This window comes from Musa acuminata, chromosome BXJ2-1 (genome assembly GCF_036884655.1).
Source record: "Musa acuminata AAA Group cultivar baxijiao chromosome BXJ2-1, Cavendish_Baxijiao_AAA, whole genome shotgun sequence".
Lineage (NCBI taxonomy): Eukaryota > Viridiplantae > Streptophyta > Magnoliopsida > Zingiberales > Musaceae > Musa > Musa acuminata.
Window position 1 is genome coordinate 6,738,220 of NC_088338.1, and position 27,776 is coordinate 6,765,995.

The 27,776-nt window shown below is 33.8% G+C and overlaps 3 protein-coding genes across 9 annotated transcripts; 1 reads left to right on the forward strand and 2 right to left on the reverse strand.

The window, feature by feature from the left end:
* The first annotated feature begins 1,087 nt into the window (after window positions 1-1,087).
* Window positions 1,088-10,614, forward strand: LOC135598671 (acetyl-CoA acetyltransferase 2-like). Of its 7 annotated transcripts, none has more exons than XR_010481666.1 (16): window positions 1,088-1,170; window positions 1,596-1,668; window positions 2,597-2,695; window positions 2,787-2,960; window positions 3,034-3,139; window positions 3,800-3,938; window positions 6,029-6,106; window positions 6,192-6,257; window positions 7,086-7,171; window positions 7,871-7,970; window positions 8,134-8,244; window positions 8,341-8,382; window positions 8,579-8,665; window positions 8,937-9,041; window positions 10,231-10,302; window positions 10,403-10,506. XR_010481666.1 is itself a non-coding variant. In XM_065092837.1 (16 exons), exons 2-15 carry the CDS (start codon window positions 1,641-1,643, stop codon window positions 10,262-10,264), a joined length of 1,236 nt encoding a protein of 411 aa, XP_064948909.1. In that variant the 5' UTR covers window positions 1,088-1,170; window positions 1,596-1,640; the 3' UTR covers window positions 10,265-10,302; window positions 10,403-10,614. The 7 variants fall into 7 exon arrangements, 6 of the variants coding, with proteins under 6 accessions (XP_064948909.1, XP_064948911.1, XP_064948907.1 ...); XM_065092837.1 differs by having other exon boundaries at window positions 8,937-9,022; window positions 10,403-10,614; XM_065092838.1 differs by lacking the exon at window positions 10,403-10,506 and adding an exon at window positions 1,335-1,401 and having other exon boundaries at window positions 1,092-1,170; window positions 8,937-9,022; window positions 10,231-10,353.
* A 670-nt stretch (window positions 10,615-11,284) lies between these two features.
* Window positions 11,285-14,258, reverse strand: LOC103995526 (uncharacterized). The gene is made up of 4 exons (XM_009416130.3): window positions 13,790-14,258; window positions 12,399-12,895; window positions 11,987-12,047; window positions 11,285-11,606 (listed from the first exon to the last, which is right to left on the reverse strand). Exons 1-4 carry the CDS (start codon window positions 14,138-14,140, stop codon window positions 11,424-11,426), a joined length of 1,092 nt encoding a protein of 363 aa, XP_009414405.2. The 5' UTR covers window positions 14,141-14,258; the 3' UTR covers window positions 11,285-11,423.
* Window positions 14,259-18,660: 4,402 nt separating this feature from the next.
* On the reverse strand, window positions 18,661-24,782 carry LOC103993664 (SEC14 cytosolic factor). The gene is made up of 11 exons (XM_009413819.3): window positions 24,549-24,782; window positions 24,412-24,440; window positions 23,119-23,202; window positions 22,966-23,019; window positions 22,397-22,474; window positions 21,881-21,934; window positions 20,660-20,719; window positions 20,479-20,574; window positions 20,023-20,124; window positions 19,825-19,905; window positions 18,661-19,346 (listed from the first exon to the last, which is right to left on the reverse strand). The coding sequence occupies exons 1-11, from the start codon at window positions 24,739-24,741 to the stop codon at window positions 19,026-19,028; spliced, it is 1,152 nt and encodes a 383-aa protein (XP_009412094.3). The 5' UTR covers window positions 24,742-24,782; the 3' UTR covers window positions 18,661-19,025.
* Window positions 24,783-27,776: the final 2,994 nt, after the last annotated feature.

Genomic DNA, 27,776 nt, shown 5'->3' on the forward strand with positions numbered 1-27,776 from the left:
TTTATCTATATTTTATAGAATTCAAGATATTAATTAAAATAAATATTTGGATAGACAATTATATTTCACATCATTCACATTGACAAAAATATATGAGAATTTAGTTTTAAATAAAATAGAGTTTACTCAATTTAAGTTTTATATAAAATATTATAATTAAAAAAAAATAGATAGGTCAAAATTCTTAAGATTTCAGTATTATAAGTTTATAACTCAATTGAGGTTGATACTATCAGAAATTGGCGAAGCTTTATAAATTATCCATAAATATGAAAATAAGAAACATGAGATAAAATATTTGTCTTAAAAAACTAATTGTCAAAAGTGTTGAACTAGTCCAAAATCCTCAAGATAAGATAAGAATATTTTACTTATTTTTCCTCCCTTTCATTTATTCCTTTACACTAGTAGAGGGCAGCGATGTTCTAACTTGATAATTTTTTGTTTTTTACTTTTGCTCTTTAATTACAAGTATTTAAGTAATACAAGATATCACAATGTGACAAGCACATAATAATGAGGCATAGGTGTTAACAATTTAGCAAGGATGGGTGACACTCTTTTATTTAGCTAGTGACACATGTATAATTCACTTTCTCTTTTTTTCTCTTTTTTTTTTCATATTTTTCTCATCTACTTAACACATAAACTTTCACAAGTCATATCCAAATTCTAATATTCATAATGAGATCCCTAACATTAATCCTCCAATATAAAATCACTTAATATAAAAAAATATAATATCATAAATACTTTACAAATAAAAAATATTACAGGATGCATATAACATCTTCATTCTAAATGAGTTTAAGATAGCATAAAATCTAAATATATATATATATATATATATATTAAAATTTTGAAAATATAACTATGCTATTGTCAAATTTTTGAAAGGATAGAGATGTAAGAACTGTTTTTTATTTGTTAAACAAAAACTAATTTGATGACGTCACCAACCAGCGGCCAAATCAGCTGCTAACTAATCCTTAATTAGAAACCAATAACTCCGTCCCTATTTTGTAATTATAAGATGCGTGGGGTGCAAATGTGAAAACAATGATGCAATGTACTCCGCACCGACCCACTATTTGTAAGCCTTCATTGCGTCTTTTCCGCTCTCTCTTCCCATTGCAAGGAGTGGCCCGGAAATAACCGGAGGAGCGGCAGGTGAGCTCCTCCTCCTCCCCTCTCGCGTCGTATCCTCTTCCACCAAACCCCGATCGATCCCTCCTCTTTTCCTCCATAGCACCGTCCGTTCTCTATCTAGGCCGCGATCTAATCTGTTTTTTTTTGTTTCCTTGCCCTTTCGATCTGTTATCGTGCGGTGTCAGGAGGAGAATACTGATTCTTGATCCTCTCTTTCCTTCTGTTCGAAGTTTCCCGACTGAGATTCGTTTGGTAAATCGATTCGTGCCTTTCGCTTGTCTCTTCGTTTTAGACTATTTTCCCCAAAGATTTCTGTATGTTAATATATTGCTTTTAGTTGGTTTCCTGGGACTCTTTCTTGCATTAATAAATTGTGGTGCTTGTCCTGATCATCAGTCATACGTTGATCTTTGACCTTTTTTTTTTGGGCTTCCTTTTTTTGCTAGGCTGCTTAGTTGGTCGCGTTTTGGATTTTTTCACGGCATCATAAAATGGCTTCAGAGCAGATAAAGCCAAGAGGTATAAATCTATCAAACACCAGTTTTGATACTTAATACGCTGTTGAAAACATTTTATTTTTGTAAAGTATTTCTCTTAGCTTTCTTAAAAAAAATTGGCCGGAGTCATGATGCAAACCACCATTAGATGAATCAGGGATTCAGTATGTGACCTTTTGCTGAACAAAATCTCCTTTTAGCCTTTTAGTAGGTGCAAGCGAAACTTGATGTTTTATGCTTCAGGATTTGTAGGATGCACATCTTGCGTGAAAAGATAGTATACGTGCTTTGCGTATTATGTATTATTCCTGCTGTAGTTTGAGCTCCAATGTTCTGCATTCATCTTTTGTTTTTTCTTTCTATTATATAATGATAAAGTACTTCGATCATTGACAGTAGATAGATCCCATAGTACTGTCATTTGCGTAGTACTGATAGTACGTACTTAATGAGTCTTAATTAACAATAATGGAATACAAGATTCTAGCCTGCTTTGTGATATATAAGTTTTTAGGGGCTAAATATATAATAAGAATTTGTGTAGATATATGGAAAACCCTCATCAACTGAGCAACTTTTACGATTGATGTTTTTAAAGTAAGAGAAAAACTGATTACTTGGCCAAAACAGATACTTTTTGGTCAGAGGACGAAGGGTCACTTGCAATTTGTGCAACAAAAACGAGTATGTATTGCTTGACTTATATAAGTAGGCCCATTGCTTGGATAGAGGCAAAGAGATCAAACTAACTGATGTAACCTTCAGGTAGTCTCTTAAGAGTGTATGAGTATGCTAATTTTGACATATATATATATATATATATATATATATATATAATATGTGATACATGTGTGTATGTGTCGTATGTGCATATGTCAGGGGATCGATTGGTCCTTATCCCTGTGAGTGACATTTATATCTTGTTTTTGTTGCTTTCATCTTGTGGGCAGATGTATGTGTTGTCGGTATTGCGCGTACGCCTATGGGTGGGTTTCTTGGTGCTCTGTCTTCTTTGTCTGCAACACAACTTGGGTCTATTGCAATCAAGCGTATGATCAAAGCTAATTTTTCTCTGACCTTTTTGTTTTCTCTACTTTCTTTACGTGTTGGACCTACTGAAATATTGTCCTGATTACATAGATGCTCTTGCAAGGGCAAACCTTGATCCAGCACTTGTACAAGAAGTCTTTTTTGGCAATGTCCTGAGTGCGAATCTTGGTCAAGCTCCTGCTAGGCAGGCTGCTCTCGGCGCTGGAATACCAAATACAGTTGTCTGCACCACCATAAACAAAGTTTGTGCATCTGGAATGAAGGGTATAATTAATCATATTTAGTATACAACTTTGACAATTGTCATGAATAACATATTTATATTTTTGAATTGCAGCTGCAATGCTGGCAGCACAAAGTATCCAGCTGGGTATTAATGATATAGTTGTAGCTGGTGGCATGGAAAGCATGTCGAATGCCCCCAAGTATATTGCAGAAGCAAGGTGTTAGGCCTCTGTTGCATTTACTTTTTTCTTTTATGTATAAATTTGCTTTTCCATAATTTGCTAATGTTGAGGAATGCTAATAATGTTTTCTGAACTACCTCTAGGTGTTGTATGACAAACAGGGAAATCACTAAATATAACGTATTGATTCTTTTAATAAGGGATGTTTCTTACATATACTGTTTCTGTGAAAGATGGTATATGAGAATCATAGAACAAAAAAGAAAAATATTATATTAAATTCTCAGATGTTTCTTCTTCAGAACTTTTATTCCAGGTTTAAAAATATGGTTGGGCATGGGTCAGATATGTGGGTCTCACAACCTCCTTCCATGCTCTTTACCATGTTCTTTGGTTCTATCATCAACTCATGCAGTGTTAACCTGTGCTAAACATCATTTGATCTTATGTAGACATATACACTTATAGTGACAGAAAGATGGGATGTATGAATTGGCATGTAGAGCTTCTCTGTATTAGAAGTCATAGGAGTTGCATTTAGACCTGAACAAATTACATTCTTGATCTTAATCTGGCACTGTTGCTATTGTGGCAAAACTTTTACTCAATTTGGTTTAAAGGAATAGCAGGTATTAGTTAGCCTTAATATGACTAATCTTGGCTCCAATAATTATTCTGCAATCTGTAAATATGCAGAAAAGGATCTCGATTTGGTCATGATACTATTGTTGATGGGATGCTTAAGGATGGTTTATGGGATGTATATAATGACTTTGCCATGGGAAATTGTGCTGAATTATGTGCCGTTCATCATTCAATAACAAGAGAAGAACAGGTGAGATTCTTAGATGCATTCTTTCTTGAGAAGCATATATCCTGTTTCTTACGTATATATATATTTTATTATTTTGTAAGAAGTTCAAGAAGTTTGAACAAATTTTTACCAGAGAAATTATAATTGGCTATTCTATATCTTTTCTTTTATAGGACTTGCATGTGATCATGTTTGTGATGTAAAATTTTGATTGTATTAACATATAGAGTAACAGAGATCTTGTAATCCTATAAATTCCATGGCAACATGTACAGTTGAATGTTTCAAATGATCTTTTTTTTCTGAAGTGTTCCTAACTTTTAATGTTCATTAGGTAAGTGCTAAAGTAACAAATTCAGGTGTCATAGTAAATAAGATGAGCCTGTTTTGGCTTGTGCTGGATTGCAAAACAAGTTTTCTAGAATTCCTGAAACATATGGAGAATAAATAAGATGATAATAGAAAGACAGAACACCAGAAATATGCTGATAAGTAAAATACATGAGTCCTGGAGTTTACGGCGATGAAATGTGGTGGGAAAACATATTGGTGGTCAACAGGTGACATTACTAACATAGTAAGCAAGTGGAAGGTTTTTGTTTTAGTAACTCTTGTAGATTCCAGTCAAGTCATATTCTAAATGAAGGAACACAAGAAAACTTTTAGCAATATTCAGAGATGAATATATTCAATAAGCAGGCCATGGTGGAATATGTATATAACAGATAAATTGTGGGCCAACAAGATTTAATTCTATCAGTTCTAAGGCCAAATGGGAATGGAACTGCTTCAAGAAAGCTGAAGGCTCCTCTAAAAATATCAAAAGTTGTATTTCAATAGTTGACCTCTCTTTTTTAAGAATCTTGATATTACACTCCGTTATATTCTCTTGCGGTTATTAAAAAGATAAATTGCATAAGTAAATTTTTACAATCTGAAATTCCTGATCTGTGGGTGAGTTATGAGAGGATGGGTCAGTATGGGTTAATGAATTAACTTGCTAGGTTGGCTTGATCTAGCTTATTCACGTGCTTTGGCTTACCTGACGCTAACATGCTATTCCATTTATCATAGTTACAACCATCACTATCAGTTTCTCCAATATAGGACAGGTCAGATATGCTTAGTGGTTGTTGTTTATCCAAAATCCAAAATATTTCTAACCTTTTACCTATTTGCTTTTTTTGAAATGGAAAACTGTAAATGCTATTACTTCAAAAACTGAATAGCAGCAGGATCAGCTGCATTACAAAAGATGGATGGGCTGTGGGTTTTACCAAAAACAGCAAGCCTATCAGCAACATAGTTGAGCTCTCTAGACAGGTGAGAGAAGTCAACAGTAGATAATTAATTAAGCAGGCTTCAGATATTGGAAATGGAAGCCTCAAGAAACCAAGGAACCTCAGCAGCTCCTTTGACAAAATTAATGATCTGCTGAGCATCAAGTACTATTAGAATTCTGGAGATTGGCATTGACTGAGCTCTCTTTAAACCTTCCCAAAGGGCCAAGCTTTCCACCAAAACTGGGCTGGACACATTGCAGGGACGTCCACCCAGAACAAGTGGTGAGCAGCTGGCATTCCTAATCAGATAGCCTATTTGCTGTTTGATGTCTTATTCTGTACATTTCTGTGGATTACTACAGCATAAATCCTTGGCTCTGAGATACTGATCTCACACATCTTTTTCTTATTATCTCTTTTAATAAGATATTATTTCATCTATACTTAATAATATAATCATTTGTAGGAACTATATTTAACTTTGTTTCATACTTTCTTAGGATTAAGTGGTTTTTTTGTTATCCAAGAGCCAAAAAATTAACTATCTTCTAATATGTCTAGAATGTGACACATTCATTTTTACCTTTTCTGTTAACTTGTCCACTGTCTCTAAGATCACTATATGGTCAAGATGATAGTTTAGCAGGGTTGGCTCAAAATCTTGCCAATTTTAAACAACTCTAGACACTAGAGTTAATTGGATGCCTGACTTGTCCTTACTTGGTGGTATGTTTTAGTTACTTCCAACTAAATAATATGATTATATGATCCATCTTATACATCTAAATTTCATCTAAGTGTGACCTTTTTTCCCTTATGCTTCTTTAGGATGCTTATGCTATTAAGAGCAATGAGCGTGGAATAGCTGCTCGGGACAGTGGTGCCTTCACATGGGAAATTGCTCCAGTTAGAATTCTCTCTTTCTGATAAATGGGACTGGAAATCTACCGGTCAAAAGTTTACTAAGGATGCTTGTTATCATGCTTTGCAGGTTGAAGTTTCTGCAGGCAGAGGAAAGCCATCAGTAGTTATTGACAAGGATGAAAGTCTTGAAAAAGTAAGATTCTTAAGAAGTGGGGCCAAATACATTCAAATGCAAGGCAACATTTTACATGCTTTGTAGTGCAGTTGTGGAATCCATTTCCTTTATTAGTTGAGAGAAGCTCTACATAGTTAAGCTTGTTATGTAAACAACTTATGGGCCTCCACAACTAGTGCAAGAAAATTGAAGCACAATATCTCTGTTAGAATGTTGAATACTCAAATAACTCTAACATGATCCATGGCCAATTAATCATGCCAGTGGAAAGAAAATGCTTATTTATCAACTTTTGGCATTGTTAGAATTTTATAGCTTCTGTCTTAATTTACATGTAAGCAAGAATTAGGTAAGTCACTGCACTTGTACAAAATATGAATGTGACCAGTTACAGCTGAAAATAATTTTATTTTTTTGTTAAAAATGGATGTGTTTTGCATCAATAATCATTTATCTCATATTAGGTGACAACCAGTGATTAAATTCCGCCGGTGTGACCAAATTAAGAATATAGGGATAATGAGACTTTGTAGTCTATTTTGCTAACATAAGCTTATTATGTTAATCCCTTTGAAGCAATTCTATCATTAAAAAGAATAAAGAAAATTGATTTAGAAAAACAGGCTCAGTAAGCAAAATCTCTGCTTGAAGGCAAAGAAGTTGAAATAAGGAAATGATTGTTCTTCACTTCTTTTTAACTGTACATATTTAGGCATAGTTTCTTATCTTTTTTCTTTTACCTTTTAGAAATAATAGGATGGTTTTACAATTGGATGCCAGATCTGTTTTGTGTAAATTTTCCAATGACTGTCATAATAAGAATATTTTTTTCTTAAATTTGGCTAGTTTGATCCTGTAAAACTAAGGAAGCTTCGACCAAGTTTCAAGGAGAATGGTGGTACAGTGACAGCTGGAAATGCATCTAGTATAAGGTACTCTAATTGTACCCATTTTTGTCATTTATTGTTGCCTCTGAGTAAAGACTGAAACAAGCAATCCAAATTTTGGTCCATTTTCCTTGATGTGATATATCTGTAACTAGAATCTTCTTGATGATTTAGATTATGTTTTTTTTTTGCCATGACGCTCTGCCATCTTTTTTCTTATTTGTAGATTGTATCTCAATTATCATGTGGGTAATAAATCAATGTTATGATGTCTGTTCTACTTCTAAGGGCTAAAATACTTGTGCCTTTTCTTATTTGCTAAAAGATGAATTGTTATTTATAGCATGTTTTAGTTCATTACCTTTTTTTAAAAATGTTTAGTTTCATGAAGACCTTACTATCTAAACTCAGTAGACGTGCTACTGTTTGGGTGCTGTTTGTTGTTCTTTTGGGTCATTTGCTAGATTTGAAACTTGGGTTAAGTGATGTTATGAATTTCCACCAACTACTAATATTTGTTTGCTGATAGCTAGTATATTGCACATTTTACTCTATATGCATAATTAACATATTGGCCAAAGTTCTTTCTCTCTTTTTATGTGATGTTGTATAAATATGTTATATCTGATTGTCACTTGTTGTAGTTCATGCATATTCTGAGTTTTAACTCATTGTGATATAAGTTTATGAACTTTACTAGATATAATTTGGCATCTAATTTCTGATCAAATATCTGTGCTGTAGTGATGGTGCTGCTGCCTTGGTACTTGTAAGCGGGGAGAAGGCTCTTGAATTAGGATTGCAAGTGGTTGCAAAGATCAGAGGATATGCTGATGCTGCTCAGGTATAGACAGAGAAATCAGAAACTCCTTTTTCATATTTAATGCATATCATGGGTGCTCTCTCCATGTTTGAGAACTTGCAGAAATATGTAATTATGTAGATGCCCCCTTTTTTATTTAAAAAGGTTTTGCTATGATAAAAGGATATTGATATTTCTTATGCAGGCCCCTGAATTATTCACAACAACACCCGCACTTGCAATTCCGAAAGCTATTTCAAGTGCTGGCTTGGAGGCTTCTCAAGTAGATTATTATGAAATTAATGAAGCTTTCTCTGTAAGTATGGGTCTACAGATTTCAAGTATATTTAACTTCTTCTCCTGCCTCTTTTTTCACGTTACCTGCAGCCTAAAATGTTGTCTTTATTTGTAGGTTGTTGCCCTAGCAAATCAGAAGCTTCTCTCACTTCCTTCTGTAAGCTTAATTGTTTGCCTCGTGTTTGGACCATGGTTCCTTTTGACCATTAGCTTTTATTTTCTTTTGAAAATCTGTGCCAGCAACATTGGCCAGTCAACTACTGTTGCTTCATTTTACCCTTCTTAGATTCATCTAGGGATTAGTTATATGTTGCATCATTGAATGGCTTATTTTGTCTAATGCTTCTGTGCAGGAGAGAGTGAATGTGCATGGTGGAGCTGTGTCCTTGGGGCACCCTCTAGGTTGCAGTGGAGCTCGTATTCTGGTTACCTTGCTGGGGGTATGTTTCGCAGCTTGAATTGACATTATATTCTCATTTCTAAATATGCCTCTTGTAACATCAGTAATTGTAATTTTCTTCTATGTATAATTATAATAACTTTCAGATACTAATAATTTAATTGTGTTTTTTTTAAAATTTAATTGTGGTAGCTATCAGAAAAGAACACCCATGAGCTTTCTGGGCTTCTATCACAGAATTTTTTTTTCTAGTCACGTACATATATTTGGTATTAAGAAGGGACACTTATGAACTTTGTCTATATTAACAGGTTCTGAGACATAGAAGTGGCACAATTGGAGTTGCTGGTGTTTGCAATGGTGGTGGGGGGGCTTCTGCACTTGTCTTAGAGCTCGTGTAAGCATTTTCAAGTTTGGTAAGGTTCAGTATCTCTTGATCACTTCTGTGGGAGAATATTTAGGAACACAAGCATGCTGAATTCCATTGGCTAGTAATGTCGAACATCATTTTGTTAACTGAAACATGAAAAATATACTTGTATGAATGTCTTGTATATTCTGTAACATCCAGTGTCATTTATTTATGTGCGAGTACTAAAAAAAGCGACTTGTATGTGTCGTCAAGTCCAGAAGTTTTAGCAAGCCAGAATTCAGAAAATTAAAAATTTATACATAGAATACACTGAAGTGTGTCTAAGATAAGTTCTGCTCTTATTGAGGTTGGACGTGCTACCATCCAAAGACTATTAGGTAGAAATTTCCTGTATTACTAAACAAAAAGAAGAAAAGGATAATTTATGATGAAGATTATGAAATTTAAACAATGTATAAGGTAAAAGAAAAACTGAAACACAGAGATAGGTGGGACAATGTTTTTAGACTAGAAGCTTTTACTCTTCTTATCTTTTCTTGTTTTTATTGTTAGTGGAAACTTTATGTTTTATTGTTAAATAAAAATTGCATTTTGAGCCTTCCGGATGATAATAGTTTCATATATAAATTTTAAAAATTTTAAATATATTGTATGTATAAACCTGTTATGTTTTGACAAGTGCAACAAACGTAGCAGTTTCAATAATGATCGTTGACCAAAAAAAATTATCTTTTTATTAGTAGCCATTCTTCTTTCCATGCACTACCATGTCTCTTTCCTTCCTCTTTCTCTTCTCCTGTTCTCTCCATACCTTCCTCTCGTTTCTCCTTATTATGTTCCTCTTCTTTGATTTTTAGTGATTGGGAAAAATTGGAACATGTATAAATAGGATGAGGGAATTTGAATATTTTGAATTTTGGCTAATGTAAACCCTCTATATAGCCAACATCAATAAGAACTAAAGCAATGAAAAGTAATGAAACTTGATGACATGGGTGTAATTTAGGGTTTGTTTACAATGGCATAGCTACTATGGAGGTGTAAATATGTAATTTAGGGTTCATATTCATGTGTCAATTGCTCCATTGTTTTATAGTTTGCAGACTTTAACTAGTGATTTCGTTCTTCATTAAATTCTACTTTGCAACTAAAGGAAATTAGTAGGCTAATGTATCATTATGAATGTGAAACTTCATTTGACCATTGCATCATCATGTTTATCCCATTTGCAGGTCTCATGCAGGATTGATGCGTTCATTGTTGTGAACCAAGTCTGTAATCAATTTACAAGTCTTTCGTCATATGTATATTTCCTCTTTATAGACCAACTTATATTTTACAGAACTTTTGTAGTAGTTTGTCTGGTGAGCCATGGTTGTGGATGAATTAACTGTGTGATTGCAGGACAATTCAAGTATGCATTTGTCATCTTCAGGGGAAGAAGGCCTACCAAACATCCTTCATGTACTATTGTATTTTTCCTATATTTTAGCATAAATCTTCCAACCTGACTTTAAGAAAGAGAATGTGCATGTACTGTTTAGGCAAGAGGTATTGTTCCTCTTTAACTTATATTTCATCAATAAAGTTCACAGCTGGATGTCCATAAATTTCAATATCTGGGTGTCCTTTAAATTATCTTCAACAATTTAGTTTATACCTACATCGTTTATTCATTTATGTAATTCCAAATCTCCAAGTGCCTATGAGCTTTACATGAAATGTTGATACCAAAGTTTGCAAGTAGCAGTAGCTGCTTTTATGTAGTTGAATATATGAACTCAATTATAATTTTCTCGTAGGCCTTCATCATTAGTTGTGAGGGTACCAATAAGCTTTAGGGATTCTTCTCTCAGATTCCTCTTACTGTTGCCATGTTACCATGTTTTCCTGTGTATGTTGTCAGATGATCTCAAGTCAACACAAGTTCAGCTGCAGAGACCATTCTACTTGCTGCACTTTGAGACTGGGATTGATGAGGTGACTGATCTCTTTATTTCTTCTCTGACATGATTTTTGGCTAACAGGAGCCATTTTTTCATTTTGTTTTCCAGGCACCACTTGGGTACGTACATCAACAAACCATTGCTTCTGCGAACTTTTTATTGATTCGTGCATGATGACAGAGTGGCTGTCATTCCAAAGCTTTCCCCTTCTTCATGGTGGATTTCTCAACAGGTAACGAAATCAACACATGCTCCTCCTGTTCCATGGTGGATTTGGCAACAAAAAACTAATAGGGTTGCATTGCCTGCAACCCCACACATACAAGCTCATGAATTCGCTGTTAGCACGATTTTGCAATAATACAATCAAATATAATATTAGAGATTCACAGGCCATCATCGGTATCTTCACAAGCCAATCATCAAAACATTGCAAAACGCTTGGTGAAACCATCAAGAAGCTATTGGTAACTTAATTCTCATTCTCTCCCGGTTAGAAGTATTCTCTCCTCTGATTCCAGTCTTCGGTATATGCACTCTAAATGGTTGTGAAACTCGCAACGTAGGCCTTGCAATTCCTTGGCTCTTTCGTATTCTTTGGTTCCCTTGTACGCCAACTTCAATTTGCTCGAGTCTTGTTGAACTCTGTTTGACCTTTTGACCTGTGCTAAAAGAGCTACCATTTCAAAACCTAGACATGTTACCATATTCTCAACATAGTAGAAAGCAAACTTTCAAAGTCTTAACAGTTGAATTTGCATCTTCTTGATACATCAAAGTTCATTTTCACGATAGCAAATCACATATCCACTTCAAGTTTACAATTTTTAGGACAGTGTCATGGTATAGGCCATTAAATTTGTTTATATCTGGAGTCATCAAAAGAGACCACACCTTTGATGGTCATTGGAATGATGAGTTCAGTGTCACATTGTGCATGTGCGTGACATGAGAGTCATATGTCGTGCACAACATTAGCACAGTTCAATAGACCTAAAGCATAAGGAACGATGTTAAATCGACATTAAACCATAAAACTGACCTCATATCTCGGCATTGCGCCTTCAAATTTTCGACACCAATCATCTCTGACAAACCAGGGTCTACAAAAAAACCAGAAAAAAGATCGGTCAGAAACATGACTTTGTTTTGTTCAAAGGCCATAGATTTAAACGCCAATAACATAAAACATGAGACCTGAACATAAAACTCTCACCAATTTAATACAAACAAAACAGCTTAGATAGTTGGGTTGTGAGGCACCAAACATGTAGAATAGATAGCTTAGGTCATTAAAATTTACGATATCAGCGTCACACTGTTAACAGAACAGTCAACTCACAAATCCTTAGAAATCATGTTAAAGATATATCTACACCGTAAGCAAAGCATGAAAAATAAGACGAAACTTCTAGTCTGCAAGAACATTATACAAAAAGAAGATTGCTTCTCACCTTCCCCTGGAGGAGACCACAATGTGAGCAGGATCAAGTAGAAAGTCGAGTAATTTCTTGGCATCTTTCTCAGTCCTTAAGAGGACCATTCCACTACAAGACATCACTGGTAAAACACTATAAGATAGCTCTACTTGAGAGGACAAGGATGTCTGTTCATATATGAAATCATTCATAGTCATCGGTGATAGATCTTTCTCAAGATTATCAATCCAGAAAGCATAATAGTTTTTCTCTCCAAACATCGGCTTAAGTGGAGATCTTTCCGGATCGATCGCCTGCTTTGAAGTCTTGTCATTTCCATCGAACCTATTTCTTGCAATATCCAGGAAATGGTCCAGTGTTGGGTTCTGTGGCCATTTCTGCTCCATAATGCATATATCTTGCACATTAATTGGTGTACTTTCTCCAGCTAAAGGGCCATGCTTCCAGAGGACTTCAAATGTGCAGTTGCAGATGGCTTCACCATTAACTGATCTGTGCTTTGAACGCCTGACCTGCCATTTGAGCATACAAATAAATATATATTTCATGAATTATTCATAGTTCATTTTCTTGCGCCGCACATCCAAATAGCAAACAAGAAATTTAACATATGGTTTTTAGAAGCTCAATAATGCATGAAGCACTCAATTAATAAAGAAGAAATGCGTACATAGAAAATGTGTTTGAATCCATGTGTAGATGGCAATCACTGCGAGGGCAGGAGAGGGAAGGAGGAAGCGGGAGAGGTTTCCAGGGAGCTTAAGGAAAGAGAATGAGAAGACAGCTGACTGATAAATACTGTCCGAGCGTTCTTCTTTCTATGCGTCCAATTCAAATAAATGGCAGTTTTGTTCTTTTAGGAATAGAAGGATGAAAACAAGCTTCCAACAAAGCGCATGAAAGCGCATAGAAACAAACAAACAAACTACATTGCCGAAGTTTAAATTCAAGAAACAAAAAGGACGAACTCACACCAATCCACTGTTTGAGGCGTTTCTTACAGGAATCGAACAGACCAGACATTTGGCAGGGCAACAAATCATAATAAAGAAAGATCATTACCACCAAATTAGCAGGATCACGAGAACCAACGAGCAACATGCCGAATCTGCGTGAAAAAAAGAGAGCAAAAAACGTTCTCCGGAGCTAAATCCCCCCAAAAACCAACCTCGACATGCAACATTGCGAGTTCAAGAAGCAAAAAATCATTCTTTGATGCAACAATAAGGATTCCGGGATCGAAATTTGCAAAACCGTTTAAGAACACGAATTACCAACAAGAGATTTTTGCTCGATTACATAACAAAGAACAAGGAATGCGGCTGCGATTCCCCACTCAGAGAAGAAAGGGGAACGCAAATAAGACAGGAATCGAGATGAGAAAGTGGGATTGAAGAGGCACGTACGGACTCGACGACGGCGTCGTAGAACCGGACATCGCGGTCGCCGAAGGTGTGGGAGGCGCAGAACTCCGTGCCCTCGACCACCATCCGGCACTCCTCGTCCTGGAGCTGGACCGACGTGGGCCGGAACCTCCCCGCGAACTCCTCCAACTCCCTCAGGCTCGCGAACCGATCGGCGGGGTACAGCTCGTCGAACGCCCCGGAGAAGTTGCAGTACATCACGCGGAGGGCCGCCTCCCCCTCCACGTCCTCCTCCACCGCGAGCCGCACCTCGTACCAGGCGTCATCCCCCGGCGCCCGGAAGTCCAGGTTCGGCGGAGCCGGCGCCGCCTCGGACGGCCTCTTTCGAGCCATCGCCGCCTGAGGCGCGAGGTGAAGCGACGTCTGGGGGGGCTATTTGTAGTTTCTTTCGGTCGGACGGAGTTTACGATACTCAAAACTTTCTCACCATACGTGGCATCCTCACGGACACTCCGTCTCATCTATTGGACCCACATGCGAACTAGACCCACAAGCACGGACACCTCACTGTGGCCGGGTACAGAACGGGGAACTCCATTACATTCCGATGTCATTTCTTCGTCCTCTTCGTCCCCACTCATCAAACCCCAATCCCCATTTCCTTCCTCCCTCACAAATTCTAGTCCTGAAACCTCAATCCACAACGGATGTGGCTTGCGGCTGACGATGGACGCAAAGATCGCAACTTTTTGAGGAAGTGTGCGCGTCGAAGGGGTCGGAGCGCAGTCCACATGAGGTCATTTCGTCGAACGCATCCTCGGCGTGTTGGTTGAGCCGGGAATGGTCCCTTTGTTTCAGCGACGACTTTAAATTATAATTTAATTGAATTTAGTTTAGTTTCAATAAAAATATTTTTAATTCCATAATCTCAATTTAGATTATGAAATTAAAAGTATTTTTAATACAATACTTTTTAAAAATACCTTGAAAGTGTTAGGATATCTTTTAATAAGATTTGAATGGATATATGTCAGTGTTTTTTTATTTTATTTTTAATTTTTTTATATTTTAAATTTATGGGTAGTGTGTTATTTTCTATTTTTCTTTATTTTTTTTATAAAATTTTTAAGAACTTGTTAAAATATCCAAAAATTTTAGAGATGTCTTTGAATAGAACTTGTTAGAATATCCAAAAATTTTAGAGATGTCTTTGAATTTGATCGAGATGGATATATGTCAGTATTTTTTTATTTAAAAAAATTATTTGATATTTTTAGAATTATTTCGCTCATGCACATTGTACCATTTTTATTTTTTAATTTTTTTAAAATTTTTACAAAAATATCATGTACTTATGTAAGTTTTTTGACATTTGATTTTCTAAATAGGTCCTATACACCTTCTAAAAATTCGACTATAAAAAAAAATTACTAATATGCGATGCATTGTTTTTAACCAAAATTTAAAAATAGTACATTTAGAACTTATTAAAATATCCTTAAAGTTTTTGAATACCTATTAATGGGATCCAAATGGACATATGTCATTATTTTTTAATTTAATTTAATTTATTATTTTCAAAATTATTTAAATCTTATATAGTGTGCCATTTTATAATTTTTAAATACTTTTTCAAATTTTCTTAAAAGTGTCATGCACTATGTAATAGTTTTTAATATTTGATGTTCTAATTATGTCCTAAATGCCTAATAAAAATTTGACCATTAGAAAAGGTTTACTAATATGCAATGCACTATTTTTAGTCAAAATAGAAAAATAATGCATCTAAGACTTATCAAATTATCTTCAAAGTTTTAGGATACTTTTGAATTTGATCCGGATGGATATATATCAAAGTTTTTTTCTATTTGAAAATTTTTTAATATGTTAATATTTTTAAAATTTTAAATATTATTTTAAATTTTCAAAAAAATATCATGCACTCCTATAATCTTTTTTTTAATATTTGACCTTCTAATTAGGTGCAAACACTTGGTAAACATTTGGCTATAAAAAAGTTATACTAATATGTGGAATACTATTTTAGCCAAAATCCAAAGATAATGAATGCATTGCATAACAGGACATATGTCAGTGTTTTATTATTATTATTATTATTATTATTATTATTTTAGAGATTTTAAATTTTTTTAGAATTATTCATATCCTACATAGTGTTCCATTTTTTTAATTTTTAAAAAATATCCTGTATTCATGTAATAATTTTTAACATTTGACCTTCTAGTTAGGTCCCAAACACCTACTAAAAATTTATCCATAAATTTTTTTTTACTAATATGTGATATATTATTTTTGGTAAAAGTTAATGAACAGTAATAGAGTTATATACAATATTTTATGCAGTAGGTTTACATGAAAATATAATATAAAACCCATGATACATGCAATATTTCTTGACATGCTCACAGATTTAATAATAATAAATATTAAATAAGGAAAAATGCTTTAAATACCATACTATTTTATGAAAGCCCGTGTATATATATATATATATATATATATATATATGCGTGTCTAGATAACTATTAAATGATCGAACAGTAACAAAGATAATTTAAGTACTACAAAATTCATGAATACACAATATATACATATTTTATTCTTATCTAAATAATTAGTAGATGATCGATCATATACTTATATGATGTTTTTTAATTCTTAATTCAAGAAGAAAATAAAAAACACGAAGAACAAAGAAGAAGACCGACAAAAAAGAGATAAAAAGTGAGAAAAGAATTTTTTTTTTTTTTTTTGCTTCTTCATCAATATCATTATCAATACTAAGGACAGTAATACCACCATATACTGTAGCAGCCGTAGCAAAAAAAAAATTATTAAGCCAGCATTAACCATTTCAATCTGAATCGATCGATAAAGTCTTACTAAACTTGCGGTCCAAACCTATTACTCTTATTTTGGATAGAAAAACTTTAGTCTTAGCTATCCAAGGTTAAATAGGTAAAATAATTCATCAAGGGACATTATTTGAGTATTTCTCAAATTAGGAATGTTCTAAGGGAAAAAAGCCAAAGTTATAGACTTTTTTCGAGCATTCGTCCAAAAATATATTTAATTTTAAATATATTCAATTTTGTATAAGGTTGAATATAAAACATTGGAGTTTGTAACATTACCGTAATCTATCAAACGCATTTAAGATAAAATATAAAATAAATACCTGAATTAATATTTTAAAAGTAAAATCTTATTATGATTAATTTTGGTCATCAAACTGATATGATAAAATTGATATGATCTAACGAGATTGGGTTGGCAATTTTGCTCAAGAAGAGTAGATCGAGCATTTGTGTCTGATTATAGTGATTTAGACTTTTTCTTTTGGTCTAACGAGAGTGGATCAAATAATTTTTACTCGATAAGAGTGTGGGTCAAAATTTTTTTGCTCGATTTGAGTGGGTCCAATTTTTTTTTTTTTTTGGCTATCTGAAGAGACCTTTATAAGTGTGTCTAAAATAATATTCGTAGTGGTCTTTTGATGGAGTTGCACTTTGTCCATCATTAAGCCAAGCTTCAAATTTATCTCTTGTTTCTTCCTCACTATTATGTTGTGCTACGGACATTCAATTTGAATGTATGGCAAACTTGAATAAGAAATTGACATGAGCATGCAATCACCCTCTCTGATCCCTCACAGACATGATGAATTTAAGGATATAAATATCTTAAAAAGATGTGGATAAACTGGCTAGAGAGACACTTAGATAATGTAATTGATTTTAAGACGTAAATTTTTTTAAAGATATTATTAACTTTGATCATCTTGAAGGATGTGATCATTTTGAAGATATAATTGACTTAATCATATAACCGTCTTGAAGGATGTAATTAATTTACGAATATAACTAGATGTAATCATTTTGAAGACACTATCAACTTGAGGATCTATATCTTAAAGAATAATATTTAATTGACATGAGGGTACGATGATCTTCATGAGATGACTAACTTGAGATTGGTTGTAGCGGGCGAGAATATAAGAGTATTTTTTATAAAAAACTTTGGTATGAGATTTGGTCTTCGGCATATAATATCCTGTCAAAACAAACACTAAGGTCAAGAAGATCATTTGTCTATGTGCCGCTTCTTAGTATTGTTCTTTTGTTTTTTAGACATGAAGGCTTCGATATTCTTAAGAGTATTATTCCTTTTGACATGAAGGCTTCAATGTGCTGCTTGGTAGTATTGTTCCTTTTTTTTTTTGACATGAAGGCTTCGATATTCTTAGAGTATCGGTTCACTATTTGGGATAAGTTATGACTTGACGTCGTTGATGGAAGTATAGAGTAGCACGTGGATCAACTACATATCAAGTCTCATTATTACACCTCATGATATAGCAAAGAATTTATTCTTGCCTTAGTCGGATGGCCAACAAAGTTGAAGCTCCAACTCTTTCATAAGTTACCCAAAGGTCAAAGGAAGATAAAAAGTGCTACTCTCTAGCATTCCCTCATAGAGTTAGTCATTAGGAAAGTAGAGACATTAGAATGTTGATATTGACATTGGCGTGCAAGACTATTTGCACCCTAAAGGTAGGTAGCCTTATGCTTGATAAAAATAATGCATCTCTTTTTATAGAAAATGCTATATGTTTTAGTCTAAATATCTTGTGTCAATATGTTCAACGTTAGTGCAAAAGACTACACACCCAGAGTGCATCCTCTGAAATTTTTTTGATGATCAAGTCGTTTCAATTCGTTACGGATGAAAAACAAATCTATAGAAATTTTAAATTTTTGAAAAAAGTTTAGAAAGTTCAAAACGAAAACACACTTACAAAAATTAGTCTATGTAATATTAATCTTTATTAAAGTTATGCCAATGGGAGGGACATGTTAATCGATGATACATCATATCCAGATATAAGATCAGGTCCTCAACACAATTTTAATGCTTCCATTACAAAATTGAAATATGCCACTAGTAGGTTTAAGTAACAACTTCAAGAGCCTGACTAGCGAGAGGTTCTTTAGATAACTCTCGAGTCAATTATATTACTTGTGATCTCTAGCTTCTTCCCTTCTTTACATGGATGAAAATTTTTCGAGCCGTAATTAGGCTACTCAACTTCCTCGGCGCTAAGCCTGCGTCGAGAGATTGCAAGAACTTGCTTCTATACCCCAATGTAACTTGGGTTCAAGACATTAAAACTATGGCTTGTTCACCCGGTGATCAGCTAGCTTAGACTTCTGCGACGCAGCAGAGAGGATGGAGATAATATTTGAACAGAACAGCTTTACGCAATGTTGATCTTGAGACCACTCAAGGAGCGGCTGAGCCCGTTCCGATCCCCAATTTTATGGAGCTGTGACTCGATGGCCGTCTTAACAATGTTGACTCCTTTGGGGTCGGGTTCAGGCACATCTACGTGAAAACACCCTTGTTTCAGTGGTGCAGCAATTTCTCGACCCAGTGATTGCTGCTTAATGTAGCTGTAGAGCTGTTGGTGGAAGTGATGGTCGAAGGAGAAGCAGTTATCAGATCCCGAAGACGAGTGCTGAGACGACCCAGAGCCTTCTCTTTTACAGAAATGGGGAAGAGATGCGTAGTCCATTATCTACATTAACCAATCGACAAGAGCTGTCAGTATGAATGGCACAAAACTTTGAAATGCATACCATTTCATCTGGAAAAAAAAGAAAAAAAACTACTCTGATATGTGGGCAAACAGACGGTAAGAAAAATACTTGAGTTGATTACTAAAGGAAAAAAACACAAGTTACAGATAGAAAGAAGGAAACAGAAGTTGCTTAACTCTTTCCACTTTGTAGCGAGGATCTCTATCATGGAATAGAAAGTAAATTCAAGAAAAACTTGTTTAGTTGCTTCATATTTTGGTGCATTACAATGGTCAGGAGGCAAAAACACGAACCTTGTAGGTTCCTAGTGTCCAAGAAAAAGCAACAAGAGGATAATATATGAGCATTCAGAAGTTAGAATACTTTTCCTAAATATTCAATTTACCGCATAACCCACAGATACATACATTATACGATATATCAGCTGTTAGATTAAAAGATATCAAATTTTCTTACCTTCAATAACTCATCTCTGCCACAACCTTGCAGTATCTGCACTTTCCTTCTTGTTCTCTCTTGCAAGAGAGGCTTCACAACCTAGTTATGCCAGAAATCCAATTATTCATAAAGTTCATATGCTTATCGCTTACTACAGGAAGAGATCAATCAAACAGAAAAAATTATAAATAGATAATATTTGAAGATTATGATTACCTTCCAACATGCAGAAAATATACATGGAGCATTCACAATATAATAAGTCTCTGTCTTCTCTGGATAGTTTAGGTCATCAATGGTTGATATGATGGTTAATAACTGCATACAATAATTAAACCACGTAAGACGGAACGTATTTAGTGAATTAATCAAGTAACCTGCTTTAGAGAGGTCTCAGCAAGAAAAAAAAAAAATCCAAAAAAGAGTAGGTGGATTAACTTTTGAACTTCTATAGATTATCTTCAATAGATAATCTCAACATAACCAATAATATAAATCTTTGCTTATCTTCAATATATTTGAGATATTGCAATTTGCAATACAAATCACATGCCATTGTTCATGCAACAACTTAAATAGTGATAGGTTCAATATCATATAACTATATGCATCAAGAATAGATGTCCAGAAAAGTTGATGTGAATCAATAAATAAAAATTACAAAGAAAATACCTTTATTTGGCACAATGCTGAAAGCTTTAGACCAGTCATATCCAAAACTTTCACACATGTGGCTACATGTCGCCCACATTTCTTGGTTGAAGCAGGCTGCAAGGAAAAAAAATGTAAACAATAAGGAAACAGCTCATCTTTGATTGATTGAAGGTAGTGAACTGTTGAAATTATAGCTCACCAAGATTACATGATCCCGGTATTCATTCATTTGAATATGTGACTGCACATAATAGTTAACCTATATTTAAGTGATACCCACAAAATTAGAATGAATAGAGAAAGATTCATTGTTATGAATTTCTTGAAAAAATAGATAAATAGAAATATTAGAAAAAGATTCAGCTGCTATAAATTACATACATAACTATGCAAATTTGCATGTGCATATATTGAGCAAAAATTATCATCCTCTAGCAAGACAGAAAGTAAGTATTATATTTACTTAATACTCACCAATCAACATGTGTAGCAAGTATGCGTTTCTAGAGTTTCTAATATGGAATACATTGACTGGCCCCAAACTAACAGTAATTAAGATAAGCATAGGCACTATTTCTATCAAGGTTTCAATCCACTGTACCAATATAGGTTCAGTATGTACTGGCATACTGACACATGATACACCAAAGAGAATGTGTGTGCGTGTAAGTGAGAGAGAGAGAGAGAGAGAGAGGGGAGGAGGACGATTGTTGACAGTCAACAGCAGAAATGGTTGTCTATGTACCCATCTGATTGGTTTTCCAAACCTTAGTTTCCGTTACATGGCTACTCATTTAACACACTTTAGTTTGTGTTTTGGCCATAATATCACCATATTTCACCTAGAAGTAGGAGTACCAATGGTATCATCCATTATTGATTGGTCCAAGGAATGTCCCGGCCTATATAAGCTTATACCAGTTGATATTTAATTTTTCAGTTTTTTTATGGTGAGACCAGGTGATTTGAGTTAGCATACAATCAGGTATACCAATACCATATTGATCCAACTGGTTATCAAACTCAGTATATGACTGACATTTAAATATTTGATGTCAGAAGGGTTCTGTATTTCTCCACATTTAATCTCCCTATTTGGTTTACTTAAATCATCTAAGTAGTATGCATAAATGCCTCGTATATACATGAAAAATCACAAGGATATAATCCACATATGAGTTATATATATGGTGGACAAGAAATAATCTCTTAGGTTAGTTCAACTATCCCTTCTTATCTTTTCAATAAATAAATCACAAGGAATCAGATAAATAAATATTTTCCCTACAAAAGAATTTTGAAGATATGGAGAAGAACAAATGATCAACTAAGAGATCCCTGCATCTGCCAGTCTTATTTGAACATTTAGCAGCCGTTAATCTAGAGATTGATATATAAAAAAGAATATTACAGAACTTACTGATGCTTTGTCGTATGTGCTCAAGCCAACACCAATAGCAAAAACAGGGTGACCCTATTCAAGAGGAAGATAATAGAAGAATTAGATAGCAATCAAGCTAGAGTATCTACATAACAATGATATATTACTCACAATGCCTAAAATGATGTCAGCACAAATTAACAAGACAACAAAAATATATTTCTGTGTACCATACTTTTTTACATGCTTACATAATAATGATTTATACGGAAATGCAATTTCCAACATGTTTAATAAGATTCATAGGATGAAGGCATTATGCACTTATCGAACAAGAGAGCTTATTCAAGGGCAAAATACAAATAAACTGATATAATATATAGGTATTGGTTGGTTTCAAGGTTCAGCAGAAGCTGCATTTGTACAGTGAAATACACTTGACAATGTTACAACAATCATTGAGACAGGACCAGGTCTTAACTAGAAAATAGGTACTATAAAGCAGATAGCAGAATAAGAACCAAATGAAGAAAGAAACTCCTTTGTAAGCCTTACATCCTTTGTGTATCCTGACAATCCTACAAGTTGTGAATCACGAATTCCTCTATACAAGTCAGCTGGAATTATAGGTTTCTGCATGGAGACAAGAAGCCATTAGAAAACAATAAACAGCATAGTTAGATTTAATGAAGTTGGCACTTTTAAGTCCTCTGGTGAAAAAGTTAACTTGCAACATTTTATGGTTCTTATTGAGCTTACAAAATTGTTACATAAGAGTCTGTAAAGTATGAAAAAGCTGTAACTAGCATGCTTATTATCTCGCTCTAATAATATTTTTAGCAGCTTTATATTTTTTCATACTTTTCCTTGTTCCTTATCAAGAAAATTTATTTTTTGCCAATCAAATATATGAGCTTATAAAAGAATGAATTCGTGTCAACACTAATTGGTGGTTCTTCTTGCTAGTTCTAAAGGGCGAAATGGACTTGTATCTAGAGACAGAAAATAAATATGTATTAGCAAAAGTTTATCTTAAATCATATGCTGCTATGTCACAGAGGATATATTGGAAACCAAAAATTAGGTTGACCAAAAAAATACTCCAATATTTTTGAGAAACTCACAGCCAATATCTCGTCAATACAATTTTGTATCCTCCAATTTAAGCAATCCAACAGCTGCAAAAGACAGATAACTAAAAATTCAGAATAAACAATGTGGAATTTCCTCATGCACTCAAAACAGAAACAATTACAAGTGGCCAATATACAGAATACCATCTTATGTGCATTAGGAATACTCCACTCTCTAGCTTTAAGAAAGCGCACCAATGTTTCAGTTGGATACCCCTGGTGGATATTCTGCAAATTAACAAGATAGCACATAATGGGGCATGATACACAAAATTAACTAAAGAAGCATTTTTATCATTGTAAGGGCTGCAGCAGAGCAGAACCACAAAGAAAAGAGCCAAAAGAGGTCATACATCAAATCAAAAATTGAAGAATGGAAGAGGATGTTCTGAGATGTAATATCATTCTCCAAAATACAAAAAAATGTCATTTATTGTGATGTTCCATCAGTGGCTACTTACAGTCTAGAGCTAAGTTAGCTAACTGTAACTATCGGCTCAGAATTGCTTCTACGATTTTGATTATCTAACCTTCTTCGTGTGAAACATGTGATGTAATTGAACTTGAAGGACACTGCGAGAAAGAATGCTGACAGATCAAGATAAAAAAATGTGCCATTTATGGAGTTAGAAGGAGAAGTTACTAAATATTGAGGTAGGAAGTGATATATGATGCATCAACAGGATAGACAAATTGCATCTTTTATCTAAGTAAAAGTTACTAAATATTCAGGTAAGAAGATGAACTGATATATGATGCATCAACAGGATAGACAAAATGCAAACCAGTATCAATAAAAAACTATGGTGGATCATACTCTCCGAGTCCTCTTCAAAAATTACAGAATGTGCAGTGGTATATTGGGGGAGGCACTGAACTAATAGAAGTTCAGCCCTAGTCAGATGAGTTCGTATGAATACAGAAACTACCATTTTGCAATAAAATTCTTTTGCCATGATTACCCACAATGACTTTATAATGTAATTGCAACCCATACTCCATTTGATGTAAAATAAGATGATAAAAATGTCCATGGAGTAGCCTTATGAGTAATTGAGCTCACTTTTACCCTAAGACTAACATCGGAGTGAAGAATCTAGACCGTGTACCATTTTCAAGCAATGACGCTGATTCAAAAGGGGGCACTCGACTGATCGAAGAATAAATCAAAACCTCTTATCTCAGCACCAATCAAGAGACCTTCTACCCGAAAGATCTCACCGACAGTCAAAACCAGTTTGCATCATACTCGAAGAACCCAAAAGAAGAGACTGAAGAGCTCAGTTCTCAGCACGACTTTCCCAGTCCACAAGGCAAAAACCTCCACCAAAATTTAACAATACTGTCATCACTCAACTCAAAGATCAAAAGTTCACCAAACAACGCATAGATCCAACACAGTGTCCACACAGATCTACCATGTCGCAGAGGACAAACCTGAAACGCAGCCTTCAACGACTCGTCCACTGCAAAATTCCAACCAGAGAACGTCAATACGTAACACACCGAACCCAAACACCCATAACTAAACGAAAGAAACGAAACGGACAGCATAGGGGAGGAAAGGCGCGGACCTTCGGCCACGAGCGCAGAGAACTGCTTGATCGCATCCTGGGAGGCGATCCCCATCGTCCCCGGGGCGGATCGGGTGGGGACGAAAGTGGCACTTGGTCTATGATTAGGGATTTCTAGTGGATGCTGCAAAGGAGAAGAAGAAGAAGAAGAAGAAGAAGAGGAAGAGCGGCTTCCTCCTCGTTTAACGCTCATCTCGGTCTATGCAACACATTTATAGATCGAGAAAGCGAGCGAGACGGATTTTAAATTGGAATGGTGGAATCGATTTAAATTGTATTATTTTATTCGAAGGTTTTTTTTTTTTTTAATTTGGTTGCAATTGGGAATATCATTTATCAGATTGATTTAATAATTAGAAAAAAGGAGTTGCAGCGCAATCGAGGTGATCGGTGAGATCGGACTCGATCAAATTGGGGTTGGATTGTGCCAATTCAAAGTTTTAGACTCAAATTCAAGGTTTGGGGATTTGGTTTTAGACTCAAATGCAAGTGGCTGGTGAGATTGGGTCTCAAATTGTGATTGGATTGTGCCAATTCAAAGTTTGGTCAGCCAATAAAGAGGAAGATTCAATCAAACTTATAAATTCTTGCAAGATTTGATAATAGTGTGTTATTATAAATTTCAATATAGCATATACAAAAAAACCCTAAAAAATGAGTATGTCACCTTCATTAAAATGCATCCACAAAAGTCATTAACCACTTCTAATCATGATTAGTGTTTATTTAATCAAATAAGATAATATATATTATTTTTAAATATTTTGGTGTTCAGATTTTTTTGGTTTATATATGTAAGTTTATAGGATTCGAAAGAATATGTATGTGCTAATCTTAATTCAGAAGGTTAACTATGGAAATCACTCACTTATTAAAATTTTATTGTTAAAATTTATCTGACCAATTAATGGAATTATTTCCAAAGTAGAATATCACTATTATAAATTTTATAACACACACACACAATAAAATTTGTTAACCACTTCTAATCATGATTAACATTAATTTAAGCTAGCAATATATATATATATATATATATATATATATATATATATATATATATATATTGATTTTTTAATATTATCTTTGCTTTCGATATTAACTATAATAAAATTTACAGGTTCTCGTATGGTAGATATAGAAGAACGACACTTAATAAGAGCTAAAAAGTTTTATTGATGTATGAATCACACCTAGTTTTAATAAGTGCTATCCTTTATAATTAACTATCCTTAGTATCTTAATTCTTATACTTTTAAAAGTTATATTGAGATTCATATATTTATGAAAGTGAAACATTTAACTCTGTTTCTTTTCACATCATCGACTCTACTGGCGAAAATATCATAAAATTTATTACTAAGTATATGTTGATTCTACTTAACTTTAATTTATTATTAAGCATATGCAATATTTTCGTTAGTACAATCGATAGTACGAGGAAAAATAAGATTAAATATTTTATTTTAATAATTATAAAGATCCTAATATAATTTTTAAAAAATATAGATATTAGAATGTTAAAGGTAAAGATAATCTATAAATAATTCGTTTATTATGGTCAGAGAAAAGTTTAGTGAAAATTTGGAGAGAGAGAGAGAGAAAAGTGCAAAGGTATAAACATTCCGATGAATGCCGAGGAAATAACAGAAGTGACTACATTTTCTCAGCCACAAGCAATTGTGAGGTACATGAGACTCTTCTTTCGTATGTAGATGGAAGTTGGGAGTCACAAAAGGCTTTAGCCTTCTTCTTAATCATTAGGAGACCAAAAGGATCCAACCACAACATGTGGTGGCATTTGCATGTTCTTTAGAAGAGCATAAAGGAAATGATTTCCATTTCTTTTCTTTCTAAGGTGAATTTTCTTTTCTTTTTTTTTTGGCAAGTATAAGTAATCTAACACGTAGACAAGGCTTTGATATCGATATCTTATCATCAATAATCAAAATATTATCTAGTTAGCATCTTTAAAGTTGACTTATTAAAAAACATTGAAGATCGAAGACGATGGAAAACTAAATAAATACAAGATATAATGGGTGGCTTTATGATGATGAAGTCAAATAAAATGGCAGCTTTAATTGAACTTTAGACTTGTTCATGTATAAATAAATTAGGGTGCACTAATGGATTATAATATAAACATCAAAGACTCAATAATAATAAAAATAAAGTATAGATTCTGTTTCGTGGATTGACAAGCTTTCGACAAGGGGAATAGTTGACATCAGCTTTGCGCATCCATCAAAGTCAAATGACTCGGCCTTCATGGTTGTAGGAATATGCTTTTAAATCATCAAAAAAAGGGTCAACATTATTATTATTATTATTGCGTGATCCAGTGATTTGCATGGTAGGTATTTATTTAATTTTTTTTCTCTTTTGCAAAAAGACATAATTTTACATGGACAATAGCTAGTTCCTTATATATATATATATATATATATATATATATATATATATATATATATATATATATATATATAGTGAATTATTAAGTAGAATTGTTTCTCTCTCGTTATCATCATCCAATAACTTAAAATCTGTATATATATATATATATATATATATATATATATATATATATATATATATATATATATATATATATATATATATATATATATATATATATATATATCTTATATTTTTCGACTACTTATTAAGGAGACTCAAATTTTGATCAGCTAGATTTCAGAGGAATAATATTACTAGGAAGAGAAAGGAAAAAAAAATTGGTGTGGCTAACCATAAATTTGGATTATGAAGAAAATTTAGTATAAAGTTCGATTTGATGATACTTGTAATTATTTTTTTATTGTATTAATTAATTTTTTTTTCTTTTTTTAAAAGAAAGAAATACATTAAATATTAACTGAAGTTTGAAAAAATGAAGAAAAAAATCATTTGACTAAGGTTAAAAGAAAAAATTATAGTGCAAATTGTATGTGGAATAATCATGTCAGCCCCCAGCAAGTATGGCAGTCAATCATTTTTTTTAATGAATCAATTGGACCAACAAAAATACATTATGCTTGTCTTAGGAAGAGGCATACATGCCATGTCATTGTTCTCTACTTAAAAGGCATAAAATAAGGTTCCATCAGAGAGGGCATGAACAGGTTTCACTCTTCTCCTAAACTTCAACGCACATAGAAGACAAAAGGAAATGGATAAAGATTCTGCAATGGCATCCGGTAAAGCCGGAATGTGATTCTGGAAATG

Excerpts from the sequence above, each read along its gene's own strand:
- LOC135598671 (XM_065092835.1), top strand. The coding sequence starts at position 1,641 with ATGGCTTCAGAGCAGATAAAGCCAAGAG. Across the intron at positions 1,669-2,596 it reads AGAGCAGATAAAGCCAAGAG|ATGTATGTGTTGTCGGTATT; the intron begins GTATAAATCTAT and ends TCTTGTGGGCAG. Across the intron at positions 7,971-8,133 it reads GATATGCTGATGCTGCTCAG|GCCCCTGAATTATTCACAAC; the intron begins GTATAGACAGAG and ends TTTCTTATGCAG.
- LOC103995526 (XM_009416130.3), bottom strand. The coding sequence starts at position 14,140 with ATGGCTCGAAAGAGGCCGTCCGAGGCGGCGCCGGCTCCGCCGAACCTG. Across the intron at positions 12,048-12,398 it reads GTGGTCTCCTCCAGGGGAAG|ACCCTGGTTTGTCAGAGATG; the intron begins GTGAGAAGCAAT and ends GTTTTTTTGTAG. Across the intron at positions 11,607-11,986 it reads GCGCAATGCCGAGATATGAG|GTCAAAAGGTCAAACAGAGT; the intron begins GTCAGTTTTATG and ends CTTTTAGCACAG.
- LOC103993664 (XM_009413819.3), bottom strand. The coding sequence starts at position 24,741 with ATGAGCGTTAAACGAGGAGGAAGCCGCTCTTCCTCTTCTTCTTCTTCT. Across the intron at positions 22,475-22,965 it reads GTATTGACGAGATATTGGCT|AAACCTATAATTCCAGCTGA; the intron begins GTGAGTTTCTCA and ends GTCTCCATGCAG. Across the intron at positions 19,347-19,824 it reads GCAGAGATGAGTTATTGAAG|ATAATGGACTACGCATCTCT; the intron begins GTAAGAAAATTT and ends TGGTTAATGTAG.